Raw genomic sequence first — 19,158 nt, 5'->3', positions numbered from 1 at the left:
CACGTGGCCTATAGCGAAAAACCTCTCAAAAAAAAAAAAAAAAAGAATTCCAGGGGAAGTGACAGGGCCAAAGAAGCTTCTGGATAAAACTAGCCCAACCAAAGTAGGGAAGCAAGGCCATGTGAGGGTAAAACAGCTAGAATATTGAAGAAAAAAGGAGAGAGGCAACCCTTCAAGAGAAGGAGAACTTGGGAACTGCAGTGTAGACACCTCTCTCAGAGAGCAGATGTTGAGAAATAATTCAATCCGCATTCGTCTCCTAGTGCTCCTGTTTAACTTCTGAAGAGAGTGAGCTTAAATAGCTATAGCATCTCAAGGAAGGGAGGGTGGCAGTGGAGTGCATAGGCCTATCGACTGTGCAGGCCTGGGCAGTCATCTTGCCTCAGTTTCCCCCTCATAGAAGTCGGGGTATAAAACCGAACTCCTCATATCCGCTAGCACCCGATGAGCCTTGGGTGCCATGTGCTAGCACACCCCACTGAGCACCCTGTCTTACAGATGGCAAGGCCAAGTCAGAGAGGTGAGCATTCTTGTTCAGAAGGACAGAGCTGGTCGGTGACAGTGGCTGTCCGTCTCCCAGGTGACTGCCTGCAGAGTCTGTGTGTTTTACCCACCGCGGTGTATCTCTTAAGCTGATGAGTGATGGTGGTGGTGATGACAACGGCTAAGTGTTAAGGATTTAAGGTGAAGGGACTTGATCCTTGGGGTGCACAGATGTCTTTCAGTGGATCGTGTTAACAACCCTCATGTGTTGAGGGCTTATTGTACGCCTGGCACAAAGCTCTTTATACAGGTTATCTCACTTAATCCCCATGACGGCCTTGGGAGAAGGGGACTTCCCATCCATTTCACAGAGGAGAATTGACTTAATGAGGCCACGTAACACCCCCACAGTTTGGAAGAGGCAGAGCCTGGGTTTCAGCCTACATCCAACTCTGGGATAGCATCTGCCCTGCCTCCTCGTGGATCAGGAAGCTGACAGCTGTTCTCTGTGTTCCTTCCAGACTGCTTTCCTCTCCAGCCCTGACTGTACCCTGCTGCCAGTCTCTCCCTGACCCAGCACCTTATCATCTTCATCATCATCATTATTGCTATAGGGCTCATGTGCTCACAGGAGACAGATGAGGAGAGAGAGAGAGAGCACCCCCGGGGGGATGCGCACGTTGCCATCCCTTCTCCATTGTCTTCTTGGGATTTGGGGCATGTACACACACACACTCCTGGCATGTTTTTTGAGCTACCAGGTCCAGGACTCGAACCACATAGTTGGCCACATGGGATCTAGCTGCCTTTAACCACCATTCCACTGGCTGGCTCAGAACCTTATTACATATCCCTGCATCATCTAATTATCCGTGGTCCACAGCGGGTAGCCACACATAATGCCACACATAATGTCTCAGAATGTCGTGGGGATGATTCCCCACCTGCTGCAAGCGTAGCCTTGTCTCCCTGGCCAGACCCCATGCCCTAAAGGCAGAAACCAGGCTAAGTCAACAGGACTGGGCTGCTGTGCCCACGTGATGAAGTCCTGTCTCATGGGGGTTGTTAGACATGTGCATAAGGAGGAGGGCAGAGGTGTGCCAGGGGGCTCCTGGGGGCACTTTCTGCAGCTCAGCAGAGGGGCTGCTCTCAGTCCTGGAGCTGCTTGGAGGAATGAAGGCCAAAGTCCATGCCAGAAGCACCTCTGCCCCCACCACTTCTCACTCACCTTGCTGAACACACCGAGCCTGGGCACACCAGCTTGCTTTCTGTTGTTCACACTCACCAGCATCTTTCTGTTCCAAAGCCATTGGGCTTGCCTCCATTTTTATTTGGCCATAGGCAGGGATGGGACATTCCTGCCCCCTGGGCTCCCTTTCAAGGTCACCTTCTCAGAGAGGCTTCCCTTGCCCATCTGCCCCCTTTTACACGCAGTTGCATTTTCTGAGTAGCGTCAATCTCTCTGAAATTATCATACTGATTTATTTCTCATTGGGGCATGTCTCCCCCACTACTCTGTAAGGGCAGGGCCTGATCTGTCGTGTCCAGATCTGTTGTTGGTGTTTATTAGGGCACAGCTGTGTACGTGTGTGCAATCCCGTAAGACTCATAATGTGGTGGGGGTTTTTTATTATTATTTTCGAGAGAGAGATTTTTCTCTATAGGGCACATACACTTGACAGAGAGACAGAAAGCGAGAAACCACCCCCAGAGAGTATGGCCATACCATAATCCCTTTCCCCCCATTCTCCTCTATAGGGTTCTGGGCATGCACACACACAAGCATCTGGCATGAGTTTCAAGCTGCCAGGTCCAGGACTCAAACCTTGGTCAACTATGTGGGAGTCCAGCGATGTAACCATTACACCATCTGCTGGTCCCAACATGGCGATTTTTTTAGTTTCTACTATAGGGCGCATGTGTTCCTCAGAGAGAGACAGAGAAAATGAGAAGTCACCCTCCAGGAGGGATGGCCATACTACGATCCCTTCTCCTCCATTCTCTTTTTGGGATTTTGAGCACACACGCACACACTGGTGTGATTTTCAAGCTGGTAGGTTCGGGAATCTAACTGTGCACTGGGCCGTGCGGGATCCAGCCCCTTAACCTCCACGTCACCTGTTGGCCCGTGACATAATTTTTATCTCCCCCAGGTTTGTTTGATAACTGAATGAAGGTGTTTGAACCCAACTGCTTTAAAGGAAGGAAGGAGAACTTCAAACAGTGCCCTCTCTTCCTGTTCACCTCACCTCTCAGGTGCCGGAGGTGAGGAGGTGAAGCCATCGCTTAGAAATGGTGCTCTCGGCCGCCGCAGGGGAAGGAGTGTTATCAGGAGTTGTGAAACCTAAGCTATGGGAACTATGCGTGTGAAACAGCCCCGAGCAGGAAGAGCCACCCTGTCCATTGTGCCTGGGCAGGGGAGGTTCGGCTGAAAGTCTGGACAGTTCTTGGCTTGGCGTCTGGAGGGCCCTTTAGAAAGTGATCAGGGGCCAGCATCCTGCTGGACAGCAATAAAGAGGTTACTGTGGGAAGCCGGGCTTGCTCGGGAAGCCCTAGGAACATGAAAGATAGGTTACGAGTTCTGCAGTCCCAAGAGAATCACTACCCTGTGGTAGACTTGGCAGAAGGCTTTCCGCTCCTCCTCTGAGCTACCTCTTTAGAAAAGACATGCCGTCTGCATACCGAATGCCTGCCCTGGCCCGTGTCCCCAGAGCCTTGCCCCAAGCCCTTAGAAAAGCAATGACCTGCTGCCCACTGGCGGCTGCCCCTGAGAGGAGGCCAGGAGGCCTGTTGGAGGCTTCCAGCTCCCAAGGCTGTTTCCCCGACAGGTGTGCCTGTGTGCTCCGTGGAGGGTGCTCCTGGCAGAACCTATCTGTCTCCAAGGCAACATATCCGGGCTGTTTTTCCAGGAGAGCCTGTTGTGAAACATTCAGGAATGTGCGTGCACCTTCAGAGCTTTGTAATTAAGAGGCAGAACCAGTTCTTGCTTTGCCCCCTCCCTCCCTCTCGCCCCTCCATCATCTGGGTCACTTGGTTTCATGTTTGGGGTTTTCAGCAGCTGGGATGTAGGGGCTGGAGCAGATTGGATTGGGTGAATCACTTCTTTGGAGGGCAGAGGCTGGAAGCTCCAGGCAGGCCCCCACGGCCTGGCCACATCTGAAAGTGGACAGCTCTTCCAGCTCACATTCTTGGCACTTGCCCAAAGTGAAACGTTGCAGGCCAGAGAATCACCCGGTTTCCCAAGGAGAACTGGTTTCAAAGGACGATTCCTCTCTCACAGGCAGGGAGAGTGAGTGTGTGCATGTATATACGTGTGCGTGCGTGTGTTTAAATCCTGTGCAGCTAAAAACGCTTCTCTTCATCTTCATTCTCTGAATGACATGTCTCCACACACTGAATAATTCATCTACCTCTTGGCATTTGTTCCAGAGAGAATCTTGCTGTCCACATTTCTTGTTAAGTTGTTCAGCCTTCCCACAGAAGCTTGCTTTCCCATGGAAGAGCTCTCGAAGTCAGGATATTGGCCTCAGGCTTTCCCCCCATGAACGCATCAGAGAGGAACCTGGATATCAAACCCAAAGCCTTTCTTTCTCATCTTGCCTAAGGAGTCTCCTTCAAAGTTTGGGTCCTCTTGCTTCACTTTCCTTTGTTGCTGTTGGGGATGGTGTCTGTGGGAGTCAGCCCCTTGGCCTTGGTGGAATGTCCGTACCTGAGTAGCAGCTAGCGTTCATTCCGGCTCCAAGTCCACGTATGAGGCAGAAACAGTCCGTGGCCTAATAGTTTCTGGGAAAGCGATGAAAGTGATGCACTTTTTGGTGTTTCAGTCCTTCCCACCTCCTCCCTTGTCTGTCCTCCCACCTAGAGAGCTTGGCTAGTCACTGTGATGGCTGAACCTTTTCGGACCAGCCCCTTAGGCTAGTGCTTAAGAGAACCAGATCCAATACGGCTAACTGCATGGTTCGAGCCCCAGCACTGGCTGCTTGAGAAACACACAGGGAGCATATGTGCATGCCCCAAATCCTGACAGGATGGGGAAATGGAAAGGAATTGTGGTGTGACCACAACCCATTGGGGGGGGTCTTTCTCCCACTCTGTCTCTGTGCCCTCTGGCAAATTATTCATTGCCTCTTCATTAAGCAGTGATGGATTTTTCTAAATTTAACTAACATCTTTGAACCAAAGCATAGATCATCAAAGGTCCCACACATCCAAAGCCCCTGTACTTTAGCCCCTCTGTCCAGTTTTATCATCTTTACCTCTTATACCATTTGCTCTGTGAGCCAGATTATTCTGAGACTCACTTGGTTTTGTTCATTTTTATTAGCAGAGCTCACATTTTAGAATCTGGCAATAGAGCTTTAGGTTATAACTTCAGTGTTTATTAACTGTGATGTTGAGCACATGTTCTCTTTGTAAAATGGAGGAAGAACATTTTATTTATTTATTTATTTATTGCTATAGAGCTTGTGTGCTCACCAGAGAGAGACACAGAGAGAGGGAAATCATCTCCTGGAGAGATGGCCACATTATGGCTACTTCTCTTCCACTCTCCACTTGAGATTTTGGGCATGTATGCACATGCACCTGGTGTGTTTTTCAAGCTGGGCCTGGGAATCGAACTGTGCAGCTGGTCATGTGGGAGCCAGTACCTTAACCACCATGCCACCTGCTGGCCCAGTAAGAGCACCTTTTACCGGGAAAAAAAACATGACAGACATACTGGCTTTTTAGACCTAGATTTTTACCATTATTAAATATTTTTAATTATAATTAGCACATGAACCTTACAGGGAAATCGGTACACACACAAACGGAAGAAAAGACAAGATTCAAAATTACATTGAAATTTCTATACCCAGATAATATTGTAACGCTACCCATTTTCTGTTTATACACACACAGACACACACACACACATGCACATTTTAGGGAAAATATCTTCCTGATCTAATAGTAGTGGCGCAGGGTGTAGGACACAGTGTGCAATGCTGGAACCATGTGGGAGGCCTGGGTTTGGATCCCAGGTCAACTTGAACATATCAAGCGCCTCAGTGATCCTGGCCAGCTGGAAAGTTGGTAGGCTCTTGGGCATGGCGAGACCCTGTAGGGATACTCCTTTCTCTCTTTCATGGAGGAAATAAACTTTTGAAAACTTCAAGCTTTTGCTTAAAAATATACTAGTATCCTGTAGCTTTTATCTGGTGAAAATGTTGGTTTTTCTGGGCTAGCCAGTTGTATGGTGGTTAAGGCAGGTGGATCTTACGTGACTGACAGAATGATTCGAGTCCCGGGCCTGACAGTTTAAAAAGCATGCTAAGTGCGTGTGTGTGCCCAAAATCCCAAGAGGAAAATGGAGAAGAGATTGTGGTGTGGCCATCCCCCCTGGGGAGTGCTTTCTTGCCCTCTCTCTCTCTCTCTCTCTCTGTATCTCTCTGGCAAGATATATTGTCCTATAGCAATATTTTTTGTGTTGTTTTCCTCACAGCATATTGAGAACATTCTTCTATGTTAGCAAAATACAGAAAATACACACAGAACATAAATACATCTTTTTTATGCATTCTTATACATTCCCTATTTTATTCACCCATTCCACAACTGTGTATTGACCACCGTTTGTGCTGGGCATAGGATTCTGCCCCTTGGATACATCATTGATTAGAGTAATTTCATTTATTTCAGGGAAGAATTTCAGAAGGGGTTGTTGATAAATGTGCAGACTCAGGAGAGCTTTCAAGAAGGGCCACCTCCCTGGCTCTCTGGGTTGTAAACCATAGATGATAAGCTCTCTGTTGGCAGGGCAGGCCTCCCCAGGGCAGAGTGCAGGCAGGGGAGTGAGCCAGGAACAGAGGTTTCCTGGTGGCCTGAGCATTCCTGTCCTTTCACAGAGCTAGCTGTGAGCGTAACAGAGTAACTCATCCTGGAGGGGTACACCTGGGTGTGGAGTTTTCAAAAGTGAATGGCTAAGCCAATGTTGGATGAAATGTGACCTTTGGTCCCTGGTCTTGATTCTCTATGAAGAGTGGGTCTCAGGAGATGTGCTGACCATGTCAGCTTCCAAGAGACCTACTGGCTTGGAGATATGCCACCTTGCTGAAAACCCTCACTTTGTCATTGACATTGAGAATGTTATTTGGGAGCCAGCAGATAGTGTAATGGTTATGTTACTGGACTCCCACATAGTTGACTACGGTTCTAGTCTCGGACTCAGCGGCTTAAAATTAGGCTGAGCATGTGTGCATGTGTGCCCAAAATCCCGAAAGAAGAATTGAGGAGAAAGAATTGTAGCATGGCCATCCCTACAGGGAGGTTATTTCTTGCTTTCTATCTCTCTGTTTCTCTCTGTCTTTCCAGCAAGCACATGGGCCCTATAGCAAAAAACTTTCTAAAAAAAATGTTATTTAGTCTTTCTTAGCCTTGGTATCCACTTCTGGAGAAGTGGAGAATACGAAGCTTTTTTGAGTGCCCATTCACACCAGCATCTGTGCTAAATATACTTGTAACCTAATTGTCAACCTGGAATTACTAGTGCCCCCATTTTACAGATAAAAATATTGTGACTCAGAGAGGGTAAGTCATTGCCCAACTTGCACAGCTAATGAGTGTGCTTCATGAGTCCTTATTTTATTTTTTTTTTTTTGGGGGGGGAGATTTTTGCTATATAGCGCGTGTGCTTGCCAGATAGACAGAGACATAGAGACAGAAAGTGAGAAATCACCCCCCAGGGGGGATGGTCATGCTGCAATCCCTTCTCCTCCATTCTCCTCTCGGGACCTTGGGCACGCACGCACACACGCCCGGCACGAGTTTTAAGCCAGCGGGTCCGGAATGCGAACCTTGGTCGACTACGTGGGAGTCCAGCGACATAGCCATTACGCTAACTGCTGGTTCCCCTTCATTAGTCCTTATTGATGGTGCTTGGTCTGTTGCATACCTTATGTACTCTGGGCTCATCCTCAGAGCCAGTTGTTTCCCACAGTGCAGTAGCCAGCTGCTAACAGAAGCTTTTGGGTTATCAACTGGTATTTTTCGCAGCCTACCAGACCCTGGTTCTGCAGTGGTACAGGAGCATACCAGGTCCTGTCCACCAGTTCTTTCGGCATCTCTTTTTTTACCCCATGCATTTTTCTTTAAGTTGGATTTGGAGTGGGTTTAAGACAGGAGAAGATTGTATAGGATAAGAGAAAGAGTGGTTTCTCATGACTTGGAATGAAGTCCTGGATCAGAAATCCTAGACCCCATTCCATACATCTTCCTTTTTGTTCCACTGTGCCTCTGTGTGCCAATCTGTAAAAAGGGTGTGAAGCAGAAACTTTGCAGCTTCCTTCCAGAACTGGGAGAGGGTAGGATACAGACAGGAATTGGAGAAGATTAGAATGTTTATTTCAGGCTGAGGCAACAATGGAGAGAAACCCAAGTGGCTGTCTAGAGGGGCTCCTTGGACTGAAAATCATAAGCCTATATTCCTGGCTCCTCATGCTGGCTAAAATACTTGACAAATGGTTTGTGATATAGTTTTGCAGCCTTTGACAAGGCTTTGTGAGTTTAACTGCGTGACTTGTCTGTTGAGTTTACCCACTAAGACTTCATGATTACCACCACTCCCTACCCCACAAGATGGGGACTCAGAGAATGGTTATTGCTGGAAGATCAGCATGGTGTGGATTGTCTAGGGTAGGACAGCAGTGGGCACAGGCGTTTGGGAACCAGCTCAAGAGGCAAATAGATACTGCTCATTGGCCAAACTCACAGGGATGGCACATCTGCTTTTCTGATGCTATAATAAGCCAGCTTTCCAAGAGGAAAGTGGCACGACACACACAAGGTAGAGCCAGGATAAAGATGGAGATGGAGGTGGAGTAGGCAAGCAAGTTGTAGGTGAAGAAGCCAGAGAGGGCTGGAGTCCAAGGCAAGAAGCAAGAGTTGGTCTTAGAGCCGCTGCCTGCCAACTCCCAGTTAGAGATGACAAAACAGAGGCCCAGAGAAGGAAGGTAACTCACGCTATCACTACCAAGTTAGTAGCAAAGCTGAGACTACAGTATAGATTCTCTGCCTTCCTCCCATGGGGGTCTTAACACATTGGCCTTCTCAGGAACAAAGGAAACAGTGGAGCTGGTGCTTCAGTGCAAAACTTCTGGATCTCTTGGGCCAGCCCAGAGAAGCAAAAGGCCCTGAGGCAGCACAAGTTGCAGGAGTGTGAGGATTGTAGGCTGATGGAGTTTCTCTCTCCTCTCCCTTGCCAGGTACACCAAACCGCTCACCTTTGCTGACTGCATTAGTGATGAGTTGCCGCTAGGATGGGAAGAGGCGTATGACCCACAGGTTGGAGATTACTTCATAGACCACAACACCAGTAAGTTCCTGGCCGCCCTTCCTTCCCCACCACCCTCCAGACGTCTACCCCCACACCCACCCCCCTGAGTCTGAAAGAACCACCAGCAGAGACTCTCGAAGCCAGATTGTGTTTTTACATAGATTTAGACAGAGCTGTCAATGTAGATATAGATAGATAATGTATGCTTATGTAAAAATAACAGTTTAGAAGGGTTTTTAATAGAACGTAAAACTCCTTCTCTCGCAGCCCATCCTCTCAATTTTACAGAAGTAACAATTGCTAGCAGTTACTCGGGTATCTTTCCAGAAGTTTCCCATCCTGTGTGTGTGCGTTTGTGTGTGTGTGCTTGTGCATGTATGCATATATTATTTTTTAAACGTGTAGATTTATCTACATACATTTTTTTCTATCAAAGGTAGATGGGTCATTGTCATGGCCAGACTTAGAGTAGCCAGAGCCCTAGCAAACCCCTAGGCATGTCCACCAACGCTTGGCATGCACATGTGTGTCTCTGACTGGCCACTGCCATCAGTCCACTTCACTGTGTGTCTGGGATCCAAGTATCCTGATCCAGCTCAAAGATTCCTAGAATCTGTCTCTGGAACCGAGGGAGGAGTTGATAGAGAAAGGAGAAACATGTTTCCTGACAGGTGGAGGAACCCAGGAAGTGATCCCCCAGCTGGGGGAGTTGATGTGTGTTTGGCCTCCTTAGCCAAGGCTATTCCTGTCTTCTAAAATTTGCTTCCCCATTTGTCTGTGTACACAGAGGAGAGGGATTCTTCTGTTTCACGTTCAACTTTCTGAACCATAGGTTTCCCTTTATCCTTTCAGGCAAGGAGTGAAGTGGGGCATGCCTGGCAAATCTGAAGGCTGGGTATAGGGCACCCAATCCTACCAGCCTTTGCCTACTGAGCACACACTGCCATGTGCCATGCTGGGGACTCGAGAGGCACTATCTTTTTTAATCCTCCCAGTGACCCGGGGTGGTGGTAGCATGATGATCCCCATCTTATAAGTGGGACTGAGGGGTAGTGATTGACTCCCCAAGATGTGAACTGGCCCTGGGAATGGAGTCGTGCCTCCCCACCACTTCCTCCTCTGGTTTTCAGTAGCACCCTGGTCACGCCACTGCTGTGCCCTCATCACTGTGTAGTATAATCATTTACCTGTTGTTGCAAGTTGTCCTAGAACAGTGACTGTACCTCATCTAGTCCCCCGTGAGGCACATAGTAGGTGAACATTAACCTTCGCTAGATAGAAAAGGGCATACATGCACAAATGCACCTGTAAATGGATGGATGAGTGGACTGTTGTTGGCACCAAATTATTGAAGAGTTCCTGAGAGACAGCTAATGGCATTAATTGCCTTGTTGGGGGTAGCAAAGGTTTTTATTAGCACTCATGATTGCATACTGGATAATGAGAAGTAAATATGCCTAATTGAGTGTGGATGGGGAATGAGGTTAGTGCTTGGAGGGCTGCATGGGATGTGGGTTAAACGCTGATGCACAGGAACCCTAATCAGTCCTTTCCTCTTTCTAATTGCTGAGTGCATCCCCCTCATTAAAATCTCATGGCAGGAGTGGGATTCTGAGGTGCTTCTGAGAGCTGCTGGAGAAACAGAAGGAAAGAAGGAGCGCCAGGCTACAGCAGAGTTTATCCTTGAGGGGATGGTGGTTGAAATAGGAGGGGTGGTGGGGGGAGAAGCAGGGCTACCACAGGAAGAAGTCTATTCCTGCTTCCACCAGCTATCAGGCTGCTGGTTTCCTTGTGGCGTGACGGGGTCTCATGGAATGGCGGGTACCATGTCTGCAGGTGGAACCATTGATTCAAACACAGTGCCAGTGTGACCCGCCAGGCCCAGGCAGTCAGACCCACGGATTCAGACCAGTCCTGCTTATGTGCATTGTTCATTAGTTGAAATTCCCCTCCTCAGAGGTACAGACACGATATAATCAAACAACAACATATTCATAAATTTACCATCCCACATTCAACCAGCATTTATTCAGTCTTCATATTATGTCATGAATATTTGGGAGGTGCTATATAGACTTCACATTTGTCATTTTTTTAAGAATTATTTTATTTCATTTATCATCATATTTGTTTAATTTGACCAGAGAGAAACAGAGAGAGAGAGAAAGTTAGGAAAGCCAGCGTCTAGGTCCAGGACCTGAACCACAGTCGGCTGTGTGGGAGACCAGCTCCTCAACCACCACACCAACTGTCATCCTCACACATTTGTTATTTTTAATATATCAAAAGGCTATATCATTTTCACATGTAAAAGTGCCATAAGGTCCCTATTTCTCACTTTTGGGGGCATTTCCATTTGGGGTATTTCCATTTATTTCTTATTGTACATAAATAGCTCTAAGTAAAGAATCTTTTTTTTTTTTTTTTTTTTTTTTTTTTAGACAGAGAAAGGGCGAAGACCCCATTGGGGGTGGGGTTGCCATGCTACAATCATTTCTCCACTACTCTCCTCTCAGGATTTTGGGGGCACACACACACACACACACACACACACACACACACACACTTACCCAGCATGATTCTCAAGCTGCTAGGTCCTGGACTCAAACCACAAAGCTGTCCATGTGGGATCCAGTGCCTTAACCGCCACACCACCAGTTGGACCAGGGGAGAATCATTATGTATGTAGTTTTAAAATTTGTCATAATTTCCCAAAGGCTCATTTCCAAGTATAGGAGTATTGAGTCAGAGGTTCTAAACACTCCGGGGACTTGGCACATATTCCTAGATTGAGGAGTAGTTCCGGAAGATCACACCCATCGGTATGGGCCCTAGCTGTCCAGTACGCTTTTCCTCAGACTTTCATCAGTATGGGGCTGTTTTTATTTCTTTTGATTTCTGACAAATTTATTTTAGTTTTAAACTGTTACTTCATTGTTTTTAATTTTCGTTCTTTGGCATAGTAACAGGGTGGAGTGTTCTCCAGATGTTCTGCTTTTTCTAAGACAGTTACTAATGTTATTGTTAAAGCTCTCGAAACATACGGTTTTGTTAGCCATACGGGTGTGTGTGGATTGTGCACACAAAGCAGGCGTCTGGGGCCTGCAGGTGGCGTGGATGTTAAGGTGCTAGGTCCCACATGGCCAGCTTCACGGTCTGAGTCCCAGACCCAGCTGCTTGAGAATCACACTAGACAAGTATGCATACACCCCTCAAGAGTGTGTGACCCTCCTGCTGTACGGAGAACGTGTGTGGAATGGGTCTGGAGGTAGAGGTTTGGACCAGGGTGCAGAGGGAGTGGAGCAGTAGTTCTCAATGATGGCTCCATCCATTAAAATTCTGTCAAAAGTAAAGGAATATGAGGGATATAGAAAAGGGGATGGAGGTTTTATCTAGCAACCTTCATAGTATGCTGAAGTGTTAAATTATGTCCACAGATGACTTTAATCAAAACAAAAACTAAGAAATAACCAAGGTGATCTCTCAAGGCTGCCCAGGCCTAAAGTTACTTGTTTGGGAGAGCTGGACTTGAGGAAGAGTAGTGTCATCAGAAGGGCTGGGCCGGGACCAGCAGTTAGCATAATGGCTATGTCATTGGACTCCCATGTAGTCGACTGTGGTTCGAGTCCCAGACCCAGTGACTTAAACTCACACCAGGTGCGTGTGCATATGTGCCCAAGATCCCGAGAGGAGAATGGAGGAGAAGGGATTGTGGCGTGGCCATCCCCCCCGGGGGTGATTTCTCACTTTCTGTTTCTCTGTCTCTCTCTGTCTTTCTGGTGAGTGTGCGTGCCCTATAGGAAAAAACCTCTACAAAGAATAAAAAGGGGGGAGGGGCTGGGCTCTGGGAGGATCCCCTCAAACTGTGGCCACTTCAGAACTAAGAGGGGGTAATGCAGTTCTTTAGAAACATCTAGGGGGACAGCAGATGGTGTAATGGTTACTTTGCTGGACTTCAACATAGTTGACAGCAGTTCGAGTCCTGGACCTGGCAGCTTAAAACTCATGCCAGGTGTATGTGCCCAAGATCCCAAGAGGAGAATGGAAGAGAAGGGATTATGGCATGGCCATCCTTCCTGGGGGCTGATTTTTCACTTTCTCTTTCTCTCTGTCTCTCCAGCGAGTGCATGTGCCCTACAGCAAATTTCACTCTTAAATAAAATGGAAAAAAAAACTAGGGAACTTTCAAAAAGTACATTGCCAGGCTAGTAGGTGACATAGCGGTTAAGGCAGCTAGATCCCACATGGTCAACTGTGCAGTTCAAGACCTAGCAGCTAGAAAAGTATGCTAGGAGCATTTGCTTGTATGCCCAAAATCTAAAGAGAATAGAGAAGGGATTATGTGGTATGACCATCCCCCCGAGGGGTGATTTTTTTTTTTCTCTCTCTCTTCCTCTCCCCCTCTAGTAAGCACACACCCTATAACAAAACTAAACTAAACTAAAAATAAAAAAAGATGGCCTTAAAGGATAGTCTTCTCCACAGTTGCTGGTACAACTGCTGTCTACATGGGAAATAAAACAATACATTTCCACCACTACCCTGTCTCACACTATATGTAATCTCCAAATGGATCTTAGTCTTAAGCATAAAAAAATAAAACTATAAAACATCTAGGAGAAAATCTGTAAGATTTTAGAGTAGGCAAAGATATTTTGGACAAGTTTCAGAAAGCACTAGCCACAAAGAAAAATTAATAAATTGGGCTTCGTCAGATTAAAACTTCTTTTCTTCTAAAGATTAAAAAACTAAAAAAGAGGGGAGAGGAATAGTGTCTGGATGGCAAAATAGGCCACTCCATGAGGCAGAACCACATGGGAAGGTTCTGGTTCCATGTCCAGAGGCCTCCCCAAGCTCACCAGGCATGTACTAACAATTGATGCAGGGTTGGCTAAACCCAAAAGTGGATCTTAGTTTCAAGACCTCATTGAGGATGCCCACATGCTCACCCTATCTCTCTTGAAAGGAAGAAATGAAGTATGTATGTGGTGGGGCGGGGAGAGACAGAAATTTAAAAAGTAAGCCACAGTTAAGGAGAAAGTAGTCGTATGCCTCTGTTCAACAAAAAGGCCCATATTTAGATATATAAAGAACTCTTACAACTTAACATTAAAAAGCTTAACAACTAAATTAGGGGCAAAAGATTTAAATAGACACTTCACTAAAGAAGACATATAAATGACCAATAAACATAAAAGTATGCTTTACATCACTGATCATCAGGGAAATGTAAATTAAAACTATATTGAGGTGCCACTGCATGCCCTCCAAAATGATTAAAAAGAAAAACATTGACAAAGCCAATTGTTGGCAAGAATATGGAGGAACTGGAACTTACAAACACTGCTGGTGAGAATGTGAAATGGTACAGCCATTTTGGAAGCAGTTTGCTGATTTCTTTTAAAATTCAACATCGGGGCCACCAGGTCAGTGTGGTGGTTAGGGGTGCTGGACTCCCACATGGCCGACCACAGTTCGAGTCTCAGACCTGGTGGCTTGCTTTCTCGCTTTCTCTCTCTCTCACTCTGGCTCTGTCTTTTTCTGGTCAAATTTAAAAAATAAATAAGTAAATAAATAAAATTCAACATATACTTACCACACAATCCAGCAGTTCCAATCCTAGGTGTTTTTTGCACAAGAGAAGTAAAAACATATGCCTACAGAGAGACTTGTGTATATATGTTCATTTTAGCATTACTAGTAATAATCCCAAGCAGGAAACAACCCAAAGGTTTATTAAAAAGTGAATTGTGATATATTCATGCTAATGAATATTATCAGCAATAGCAAGAAAAAGATAACTGATACAGTCACATAAATGAGTTTCAGAAACCTCATCTTAAGGAAAGAAGTAGGACCCAAAGAACATATACTATGTAATTCTATGTATATAAAGTTCTGAAACAGGCAAAACTGGGAAGGAAGGGATGGATGGAGGAGATTGGGAAAGAGTATATGAGGTCATTGGGTTAAAGGATTGAGGATGCCCATGCTCACCCTCTCTCTATAGCTCTGTATCTCTAAAGGAAATATTCTACAAATGATTGACATGATAATTTTTAATATGTGCATGTATTTTTTTCTTTCATGAGTGAGAAAAACAGAGACAAGACTCCTAACAGGCTCTTGATACTGCAGTCCTCCCCCTGCCCTAACCAGTCCCAGGTCATGGGCACGCACGTGCCCAGTGTATTCCAGGAGGTCTTCAGACTTGATCTTGGAATCCTACCATGTGGCTCAGCCTTGCAGGGTATAATGTTTTACTACTGCACCACTGTGCACCCGCCAAACTGTATGCTTTAAATGGCTGCCCTTCATCATATTTAAATTGTGTCTTCACAAAATTGATTAAACAACCTATGGGCGCCCAATTCATCCTGCAGAACAATTAAGTGGAAATCTCTGGGGACACTCCATTGTGTTGCCAAATTGAGGACCAGTGTTGTGGTGTGTGTGTGTGTGTGTGTGTGTGTGTGTGGTGGTTGTGCAGGGAGAGACAGCCATCTGTTTGTATTGGTTTATACTACAAAAGAGCATGGCCACCGAAAAAAATGGCAACCAAGCTTGGTCAAGCCTGCAGGTTAAGGTTCTCGCATACTTTATAGTTCAAGGAGCAGGGCTGAGGCCTGAAGCCAAAGGGAGGTGCCACTGGCAGTCAGTATCCAGAGTTCCACTGGGAAGACCTATCCGGTGTGACCCTGGGCACTTGGTGAGGGCCCAGCATCCCAGCCAGCCCTGGAGCAGATGAGTCCATCTGAAGCTCAGTGTTACTCCCACCAGCCTGGCCTGCTGGCCTCAGTGGTCACTTGGGCCATCCGTGTCGTCATCTCGTAGACCCCAGTTCTCACCGTGATGGCACTAGGATTATCCGAGGAGCTGTGTAAATCACCATCGCTTTGTTCCCACTCACAGAGAATCTGATGTATTATCATTGGTCCACAGGTAGGACCTGGGCATCAGGAATTTTAAAATTTCCCCAGGTTTTTCTAACCTGCCTTCGGGGGTTCTCAGCTACTTTTACACATCAGAGTCACATGGAGAAGCTTTTGAAATTGCCCATTCCCAGGCTCCATTCCTGGAAATTCTGATTTAAGCAATCTGGGACAGGTTTCTGCCTTTTTATGTTTTTGGTTTTTGAAGCTCCTCAGCTGATTCTTATGTGCAGTAAAGACCCAAAACCACTAAATGAGGCACTCACTTTTCTTTTCTTTTTTTTTTTTTAAAGAAATGCAGTTTCACCAAGAATCTGTGAGAAAAGTCGCTCTTATAGGCTCATTGGTTTTTTTGTTTGTTGAATTTTTTTGGTGACTAGAAATGAGCAGAAATCATTGGAAGATTAAATGAAATCTATTAAAGTTTTCAATTATGTACCCTCAGACCCAGTAGTTCGTCCTTTACAATGGGCACGGGAATGCATGTACACGTCTGGAATACGTGATGGAGCTGTGGGCTATAGCAGAGTGGGGGCTATCACCGACAGTTCAATAAAGATGCTTTCCAAAGAACCAAAAACTAGCAAAACTCATCAAATGCATACCACATAATGTTCAAGATTGAATAAGTTGATGGGTCTGTATCCTTGATTTGATTATTTTACACTGTGTATGTTTTGTGTCCCACAAAGATGTCCAGTGAATATATGTAAACCAGGAATGACAATTAAAAACAAATCTATCCTACAGAATTAGCACAAGTTTACAGAAGTATGTTTTTTCTTTTCTTATCTTATCTTTTCTTTTTTTTTTTTTTTTTTTTGGGGGAGGTTTTTGCTATAGGGCATGTATGCTCACCAGGGGGGTGGCCACTTTGCTATAGAGCATGTATGCTCACCAGGGGGATGGCCACGCCACAATCCCTTCTCCTCCATTCTCCTCTCAGGATCTTGGGCACGCACGTACACGTGCCCAGCATGAGTTTAAGCCACCGGGTCTGGGACTCAAACCGTGGTTGACTACATGGAAGTCCAGGGATATAGCCATTATGCCAACTGCTGGTCCCTAGAAGTTTATTTTTAAGAACCCTTACTACAGTGTTTGTGATAGTAAAAGAACTGAAAACAATTCACATGCTTCTCAGCAGAGAGGTTTGCTTAGATAAACCTAATACTGTATCATAGACTGTAATACAGCCATTCAGAAGATTATGTGCTTCTATGGAAAGACTCACACGATAGATCACTGGAGATGAAGTTTTAGACCAATCCGTGTAGGGTCTTCAAAAAGTTCACAAAAAAATGTATTATATTAAAAAACCACTCTGCATGGATTTCTAAAATTTGTTGTACCAAAATAAGCTCATAGGGCCAATAGGTGGTGTAGTGGTTAACGTGCCAGATTCCCAAATGGCTGGCCATTGTTCAGTTTCCAGACTTGGAGGCTTGAAGCTCATACCGGACATGTGTGCATGTGTGCCCAAAATCTTGGGAGGAGAATGGAGGAGAAGAGATTGTGGCATGGCTATCACCACTGGTGGATGATTTCTCACCTTCTCTTTTGTTGTCTTGCTCTGTTTCCCTGGTGAGCACATGTGCTCTATAGCAAAAGTCTCTCTCAAAAAATAAATAAACTTAAATTTTAATTCTATTTTTCCATAAACTTTCTGAAATATCCTCATCTATGACATGGTCCATGAGTCATTAAAAATGACTTTGGGGGTCAGCAGTTAATATAGTGCTTAAGGCACTGGACTCCCACTTGACTGACCATAGTTCAAGTCCTGGACCCAGCAACTTGAAACTCATGCCAGATGCATGTACGTGTGCCCAAAATCCTGAGAGGAGAGTGGACTGTGGCCTAACTATGCCCCTGGGTGATTTCTAGCTTTCTGCCTGTCTGTCTGTCTGTCTCTCTCTCTGTGTCTCTCTGTCTCTCAGCGAGTGCGTCTGTTCTATGGCAAAAAATAAAAATAAAAATAAAATCTCAAAATTAAATACCTTTGTGTAAGTGACGTATATGTAAACAAAGGTTTGTATGCAGTCGAAGGTTAATATCTAGTGTGCGAGACTCCTACCAGCAGTTACCGCTGGGGAGTGGGACTGGAGAGATGGAAACTCTCATTTATTTTATAAATTTGTAATGGTTTTACAAATCCTTCTTTCTTTTTTGAATTTCTTAATTTTTCAATGAAAAAGTAAAATTTAAAAACTTATAAACTTTTAAAAAACATCTCCAGGGAGTCAGAAAGTGATATCTAGTGTGCGAGACTCCTACCAGCAGTTACCGCTGGGGAGTGGGACTGGAGAGATGGAAACTCTCATTTATTTTATAAATTTGTAATGGTTTTACAAATCCTTCTTTCTTTTTTGAATTTCTTAATTTTTCAATGAAAAAGTAAAATTTAAAAACTTATAAACTTTTAAAAAACATCTCCAGGGAGTCAGAAAGTGATGTGATGGTTAAGATGCTAGACTCCCACATGGCCAACCACAGTTTGAGGTCTGGACCAGGCAGCTTACTTTTTCACTTTCCCTCTTTCTTTCTTTCTCTCTGTCTCTCTCTGGTGAGTTCACATGCCCCATAGCAAATTAGAAAATAATAATAATAAATAAATAATTTAAAATAATAATAATAATAATAAACATCTCCACCTTAGCCAAGACAGCCTGGGCCTCTTTCCTGTAGCCTGTAGGCTCAGGGCTAGTCCCTGGGCAGAATCTGCAAGCCCCTAACCCTGAGGGGTTCCACAACTGCCATGGGAGATAGGCGTCACAGCAGGAAGCCTTTCCTTCAGTCCAGCCTTATAAACGCTCTCCCTCTTGCTTTGGAGAAGGGATGTAAAGCTTTCTTCAGAGAAAAAAAATTTTTGGCTCTGGTCAGCAGTCTTCAGAAGGAAGGAGGAAAAACTTAAAGAATTTCTATTCACTGGTCCTAGGCAACAGTCGTGGCTGTGATTTCATCATCAGTTGTTGTTTTACCTGGGCACAAGTGCTTACAGTTTCCTGGGAAGCAATGATGCAGGGCCCAGTATCCTCTAACAGACAGAGTAGACTCAGAGAGGTTAAGCTGTTTGCTCATTGTAGCATACCAACTCTCCTTCTTTGATCTTTTTCCATTGGAAATGCTCCTTGGATCTGCTCCAGGGGAATAACAGCTGAATGGCCTAGATTAGGAGGTACAACCTCAAATGTCCCCAATGGCTAGCCTCATGACATAAATAAGTGAAGCTGACCAAGTTGTGATGAATGGAGTGCTGAGTTTGTGGCAAATTGTGGACCAAGGTGGCAGGATCTTCTAAATAACCAAGAAAGTGATGAAACAAGAATTTAATGAATGAATGTCTTCATTTTTACATACCACTAGTTAATCCTTTAATGAATGAATGTCTTCATTTTTACATAATAGTAGTTAATACAAAATTAACTA

General features: G+C 45.3%; 1 protein-coding gene across 1 annotated transcript in view; it reads left to right on the top strand.

The window, feature by feature from the left end:
- The first annotated feature begins 8,325 nt into the window (after positions 1 to 8,325).
- WWC1 (WW and C2 domain containing 1) overlaps positions 8,326 to 19,158 on the top strand; it is an 83,165-nt gene continuing 72,332 nt past the window's right edge. Inside the window, exons 1-2 of the mRNA XM_014587757.1 lie at positions 8,326 to 8,342; positions 8,727 to 8,836. Of these exons, the coding sequence (XP_014443243.1) occupies positions 8,326 to 8,342; positions 8,727 to 8,836 (127 nt within the window). The remainder of the gene's footprint in view (positions 8,343 to 8,726; positions 8,837 to 19,158) is intronic.

This window comes from Tupaia chinensis, unplaced genomic scaffold, assembly GCF_000334495.1.
Source record: "Tupaia chinensis unplaced genomic scaffold, TupChi_1.0 Scaffold000234_1, whole genome shotgun sequence".
NCBI classification, from domain to species: domain Eukaryota; kingdom Metazoa; phylum Chordata; class Mammalia; order Scandentia; family Tupaiidae; genus Tupaia; species Tupaia belangeri.
This window is presented reverse-complemented; position numbering and strand designations above follow the sequence as displayed.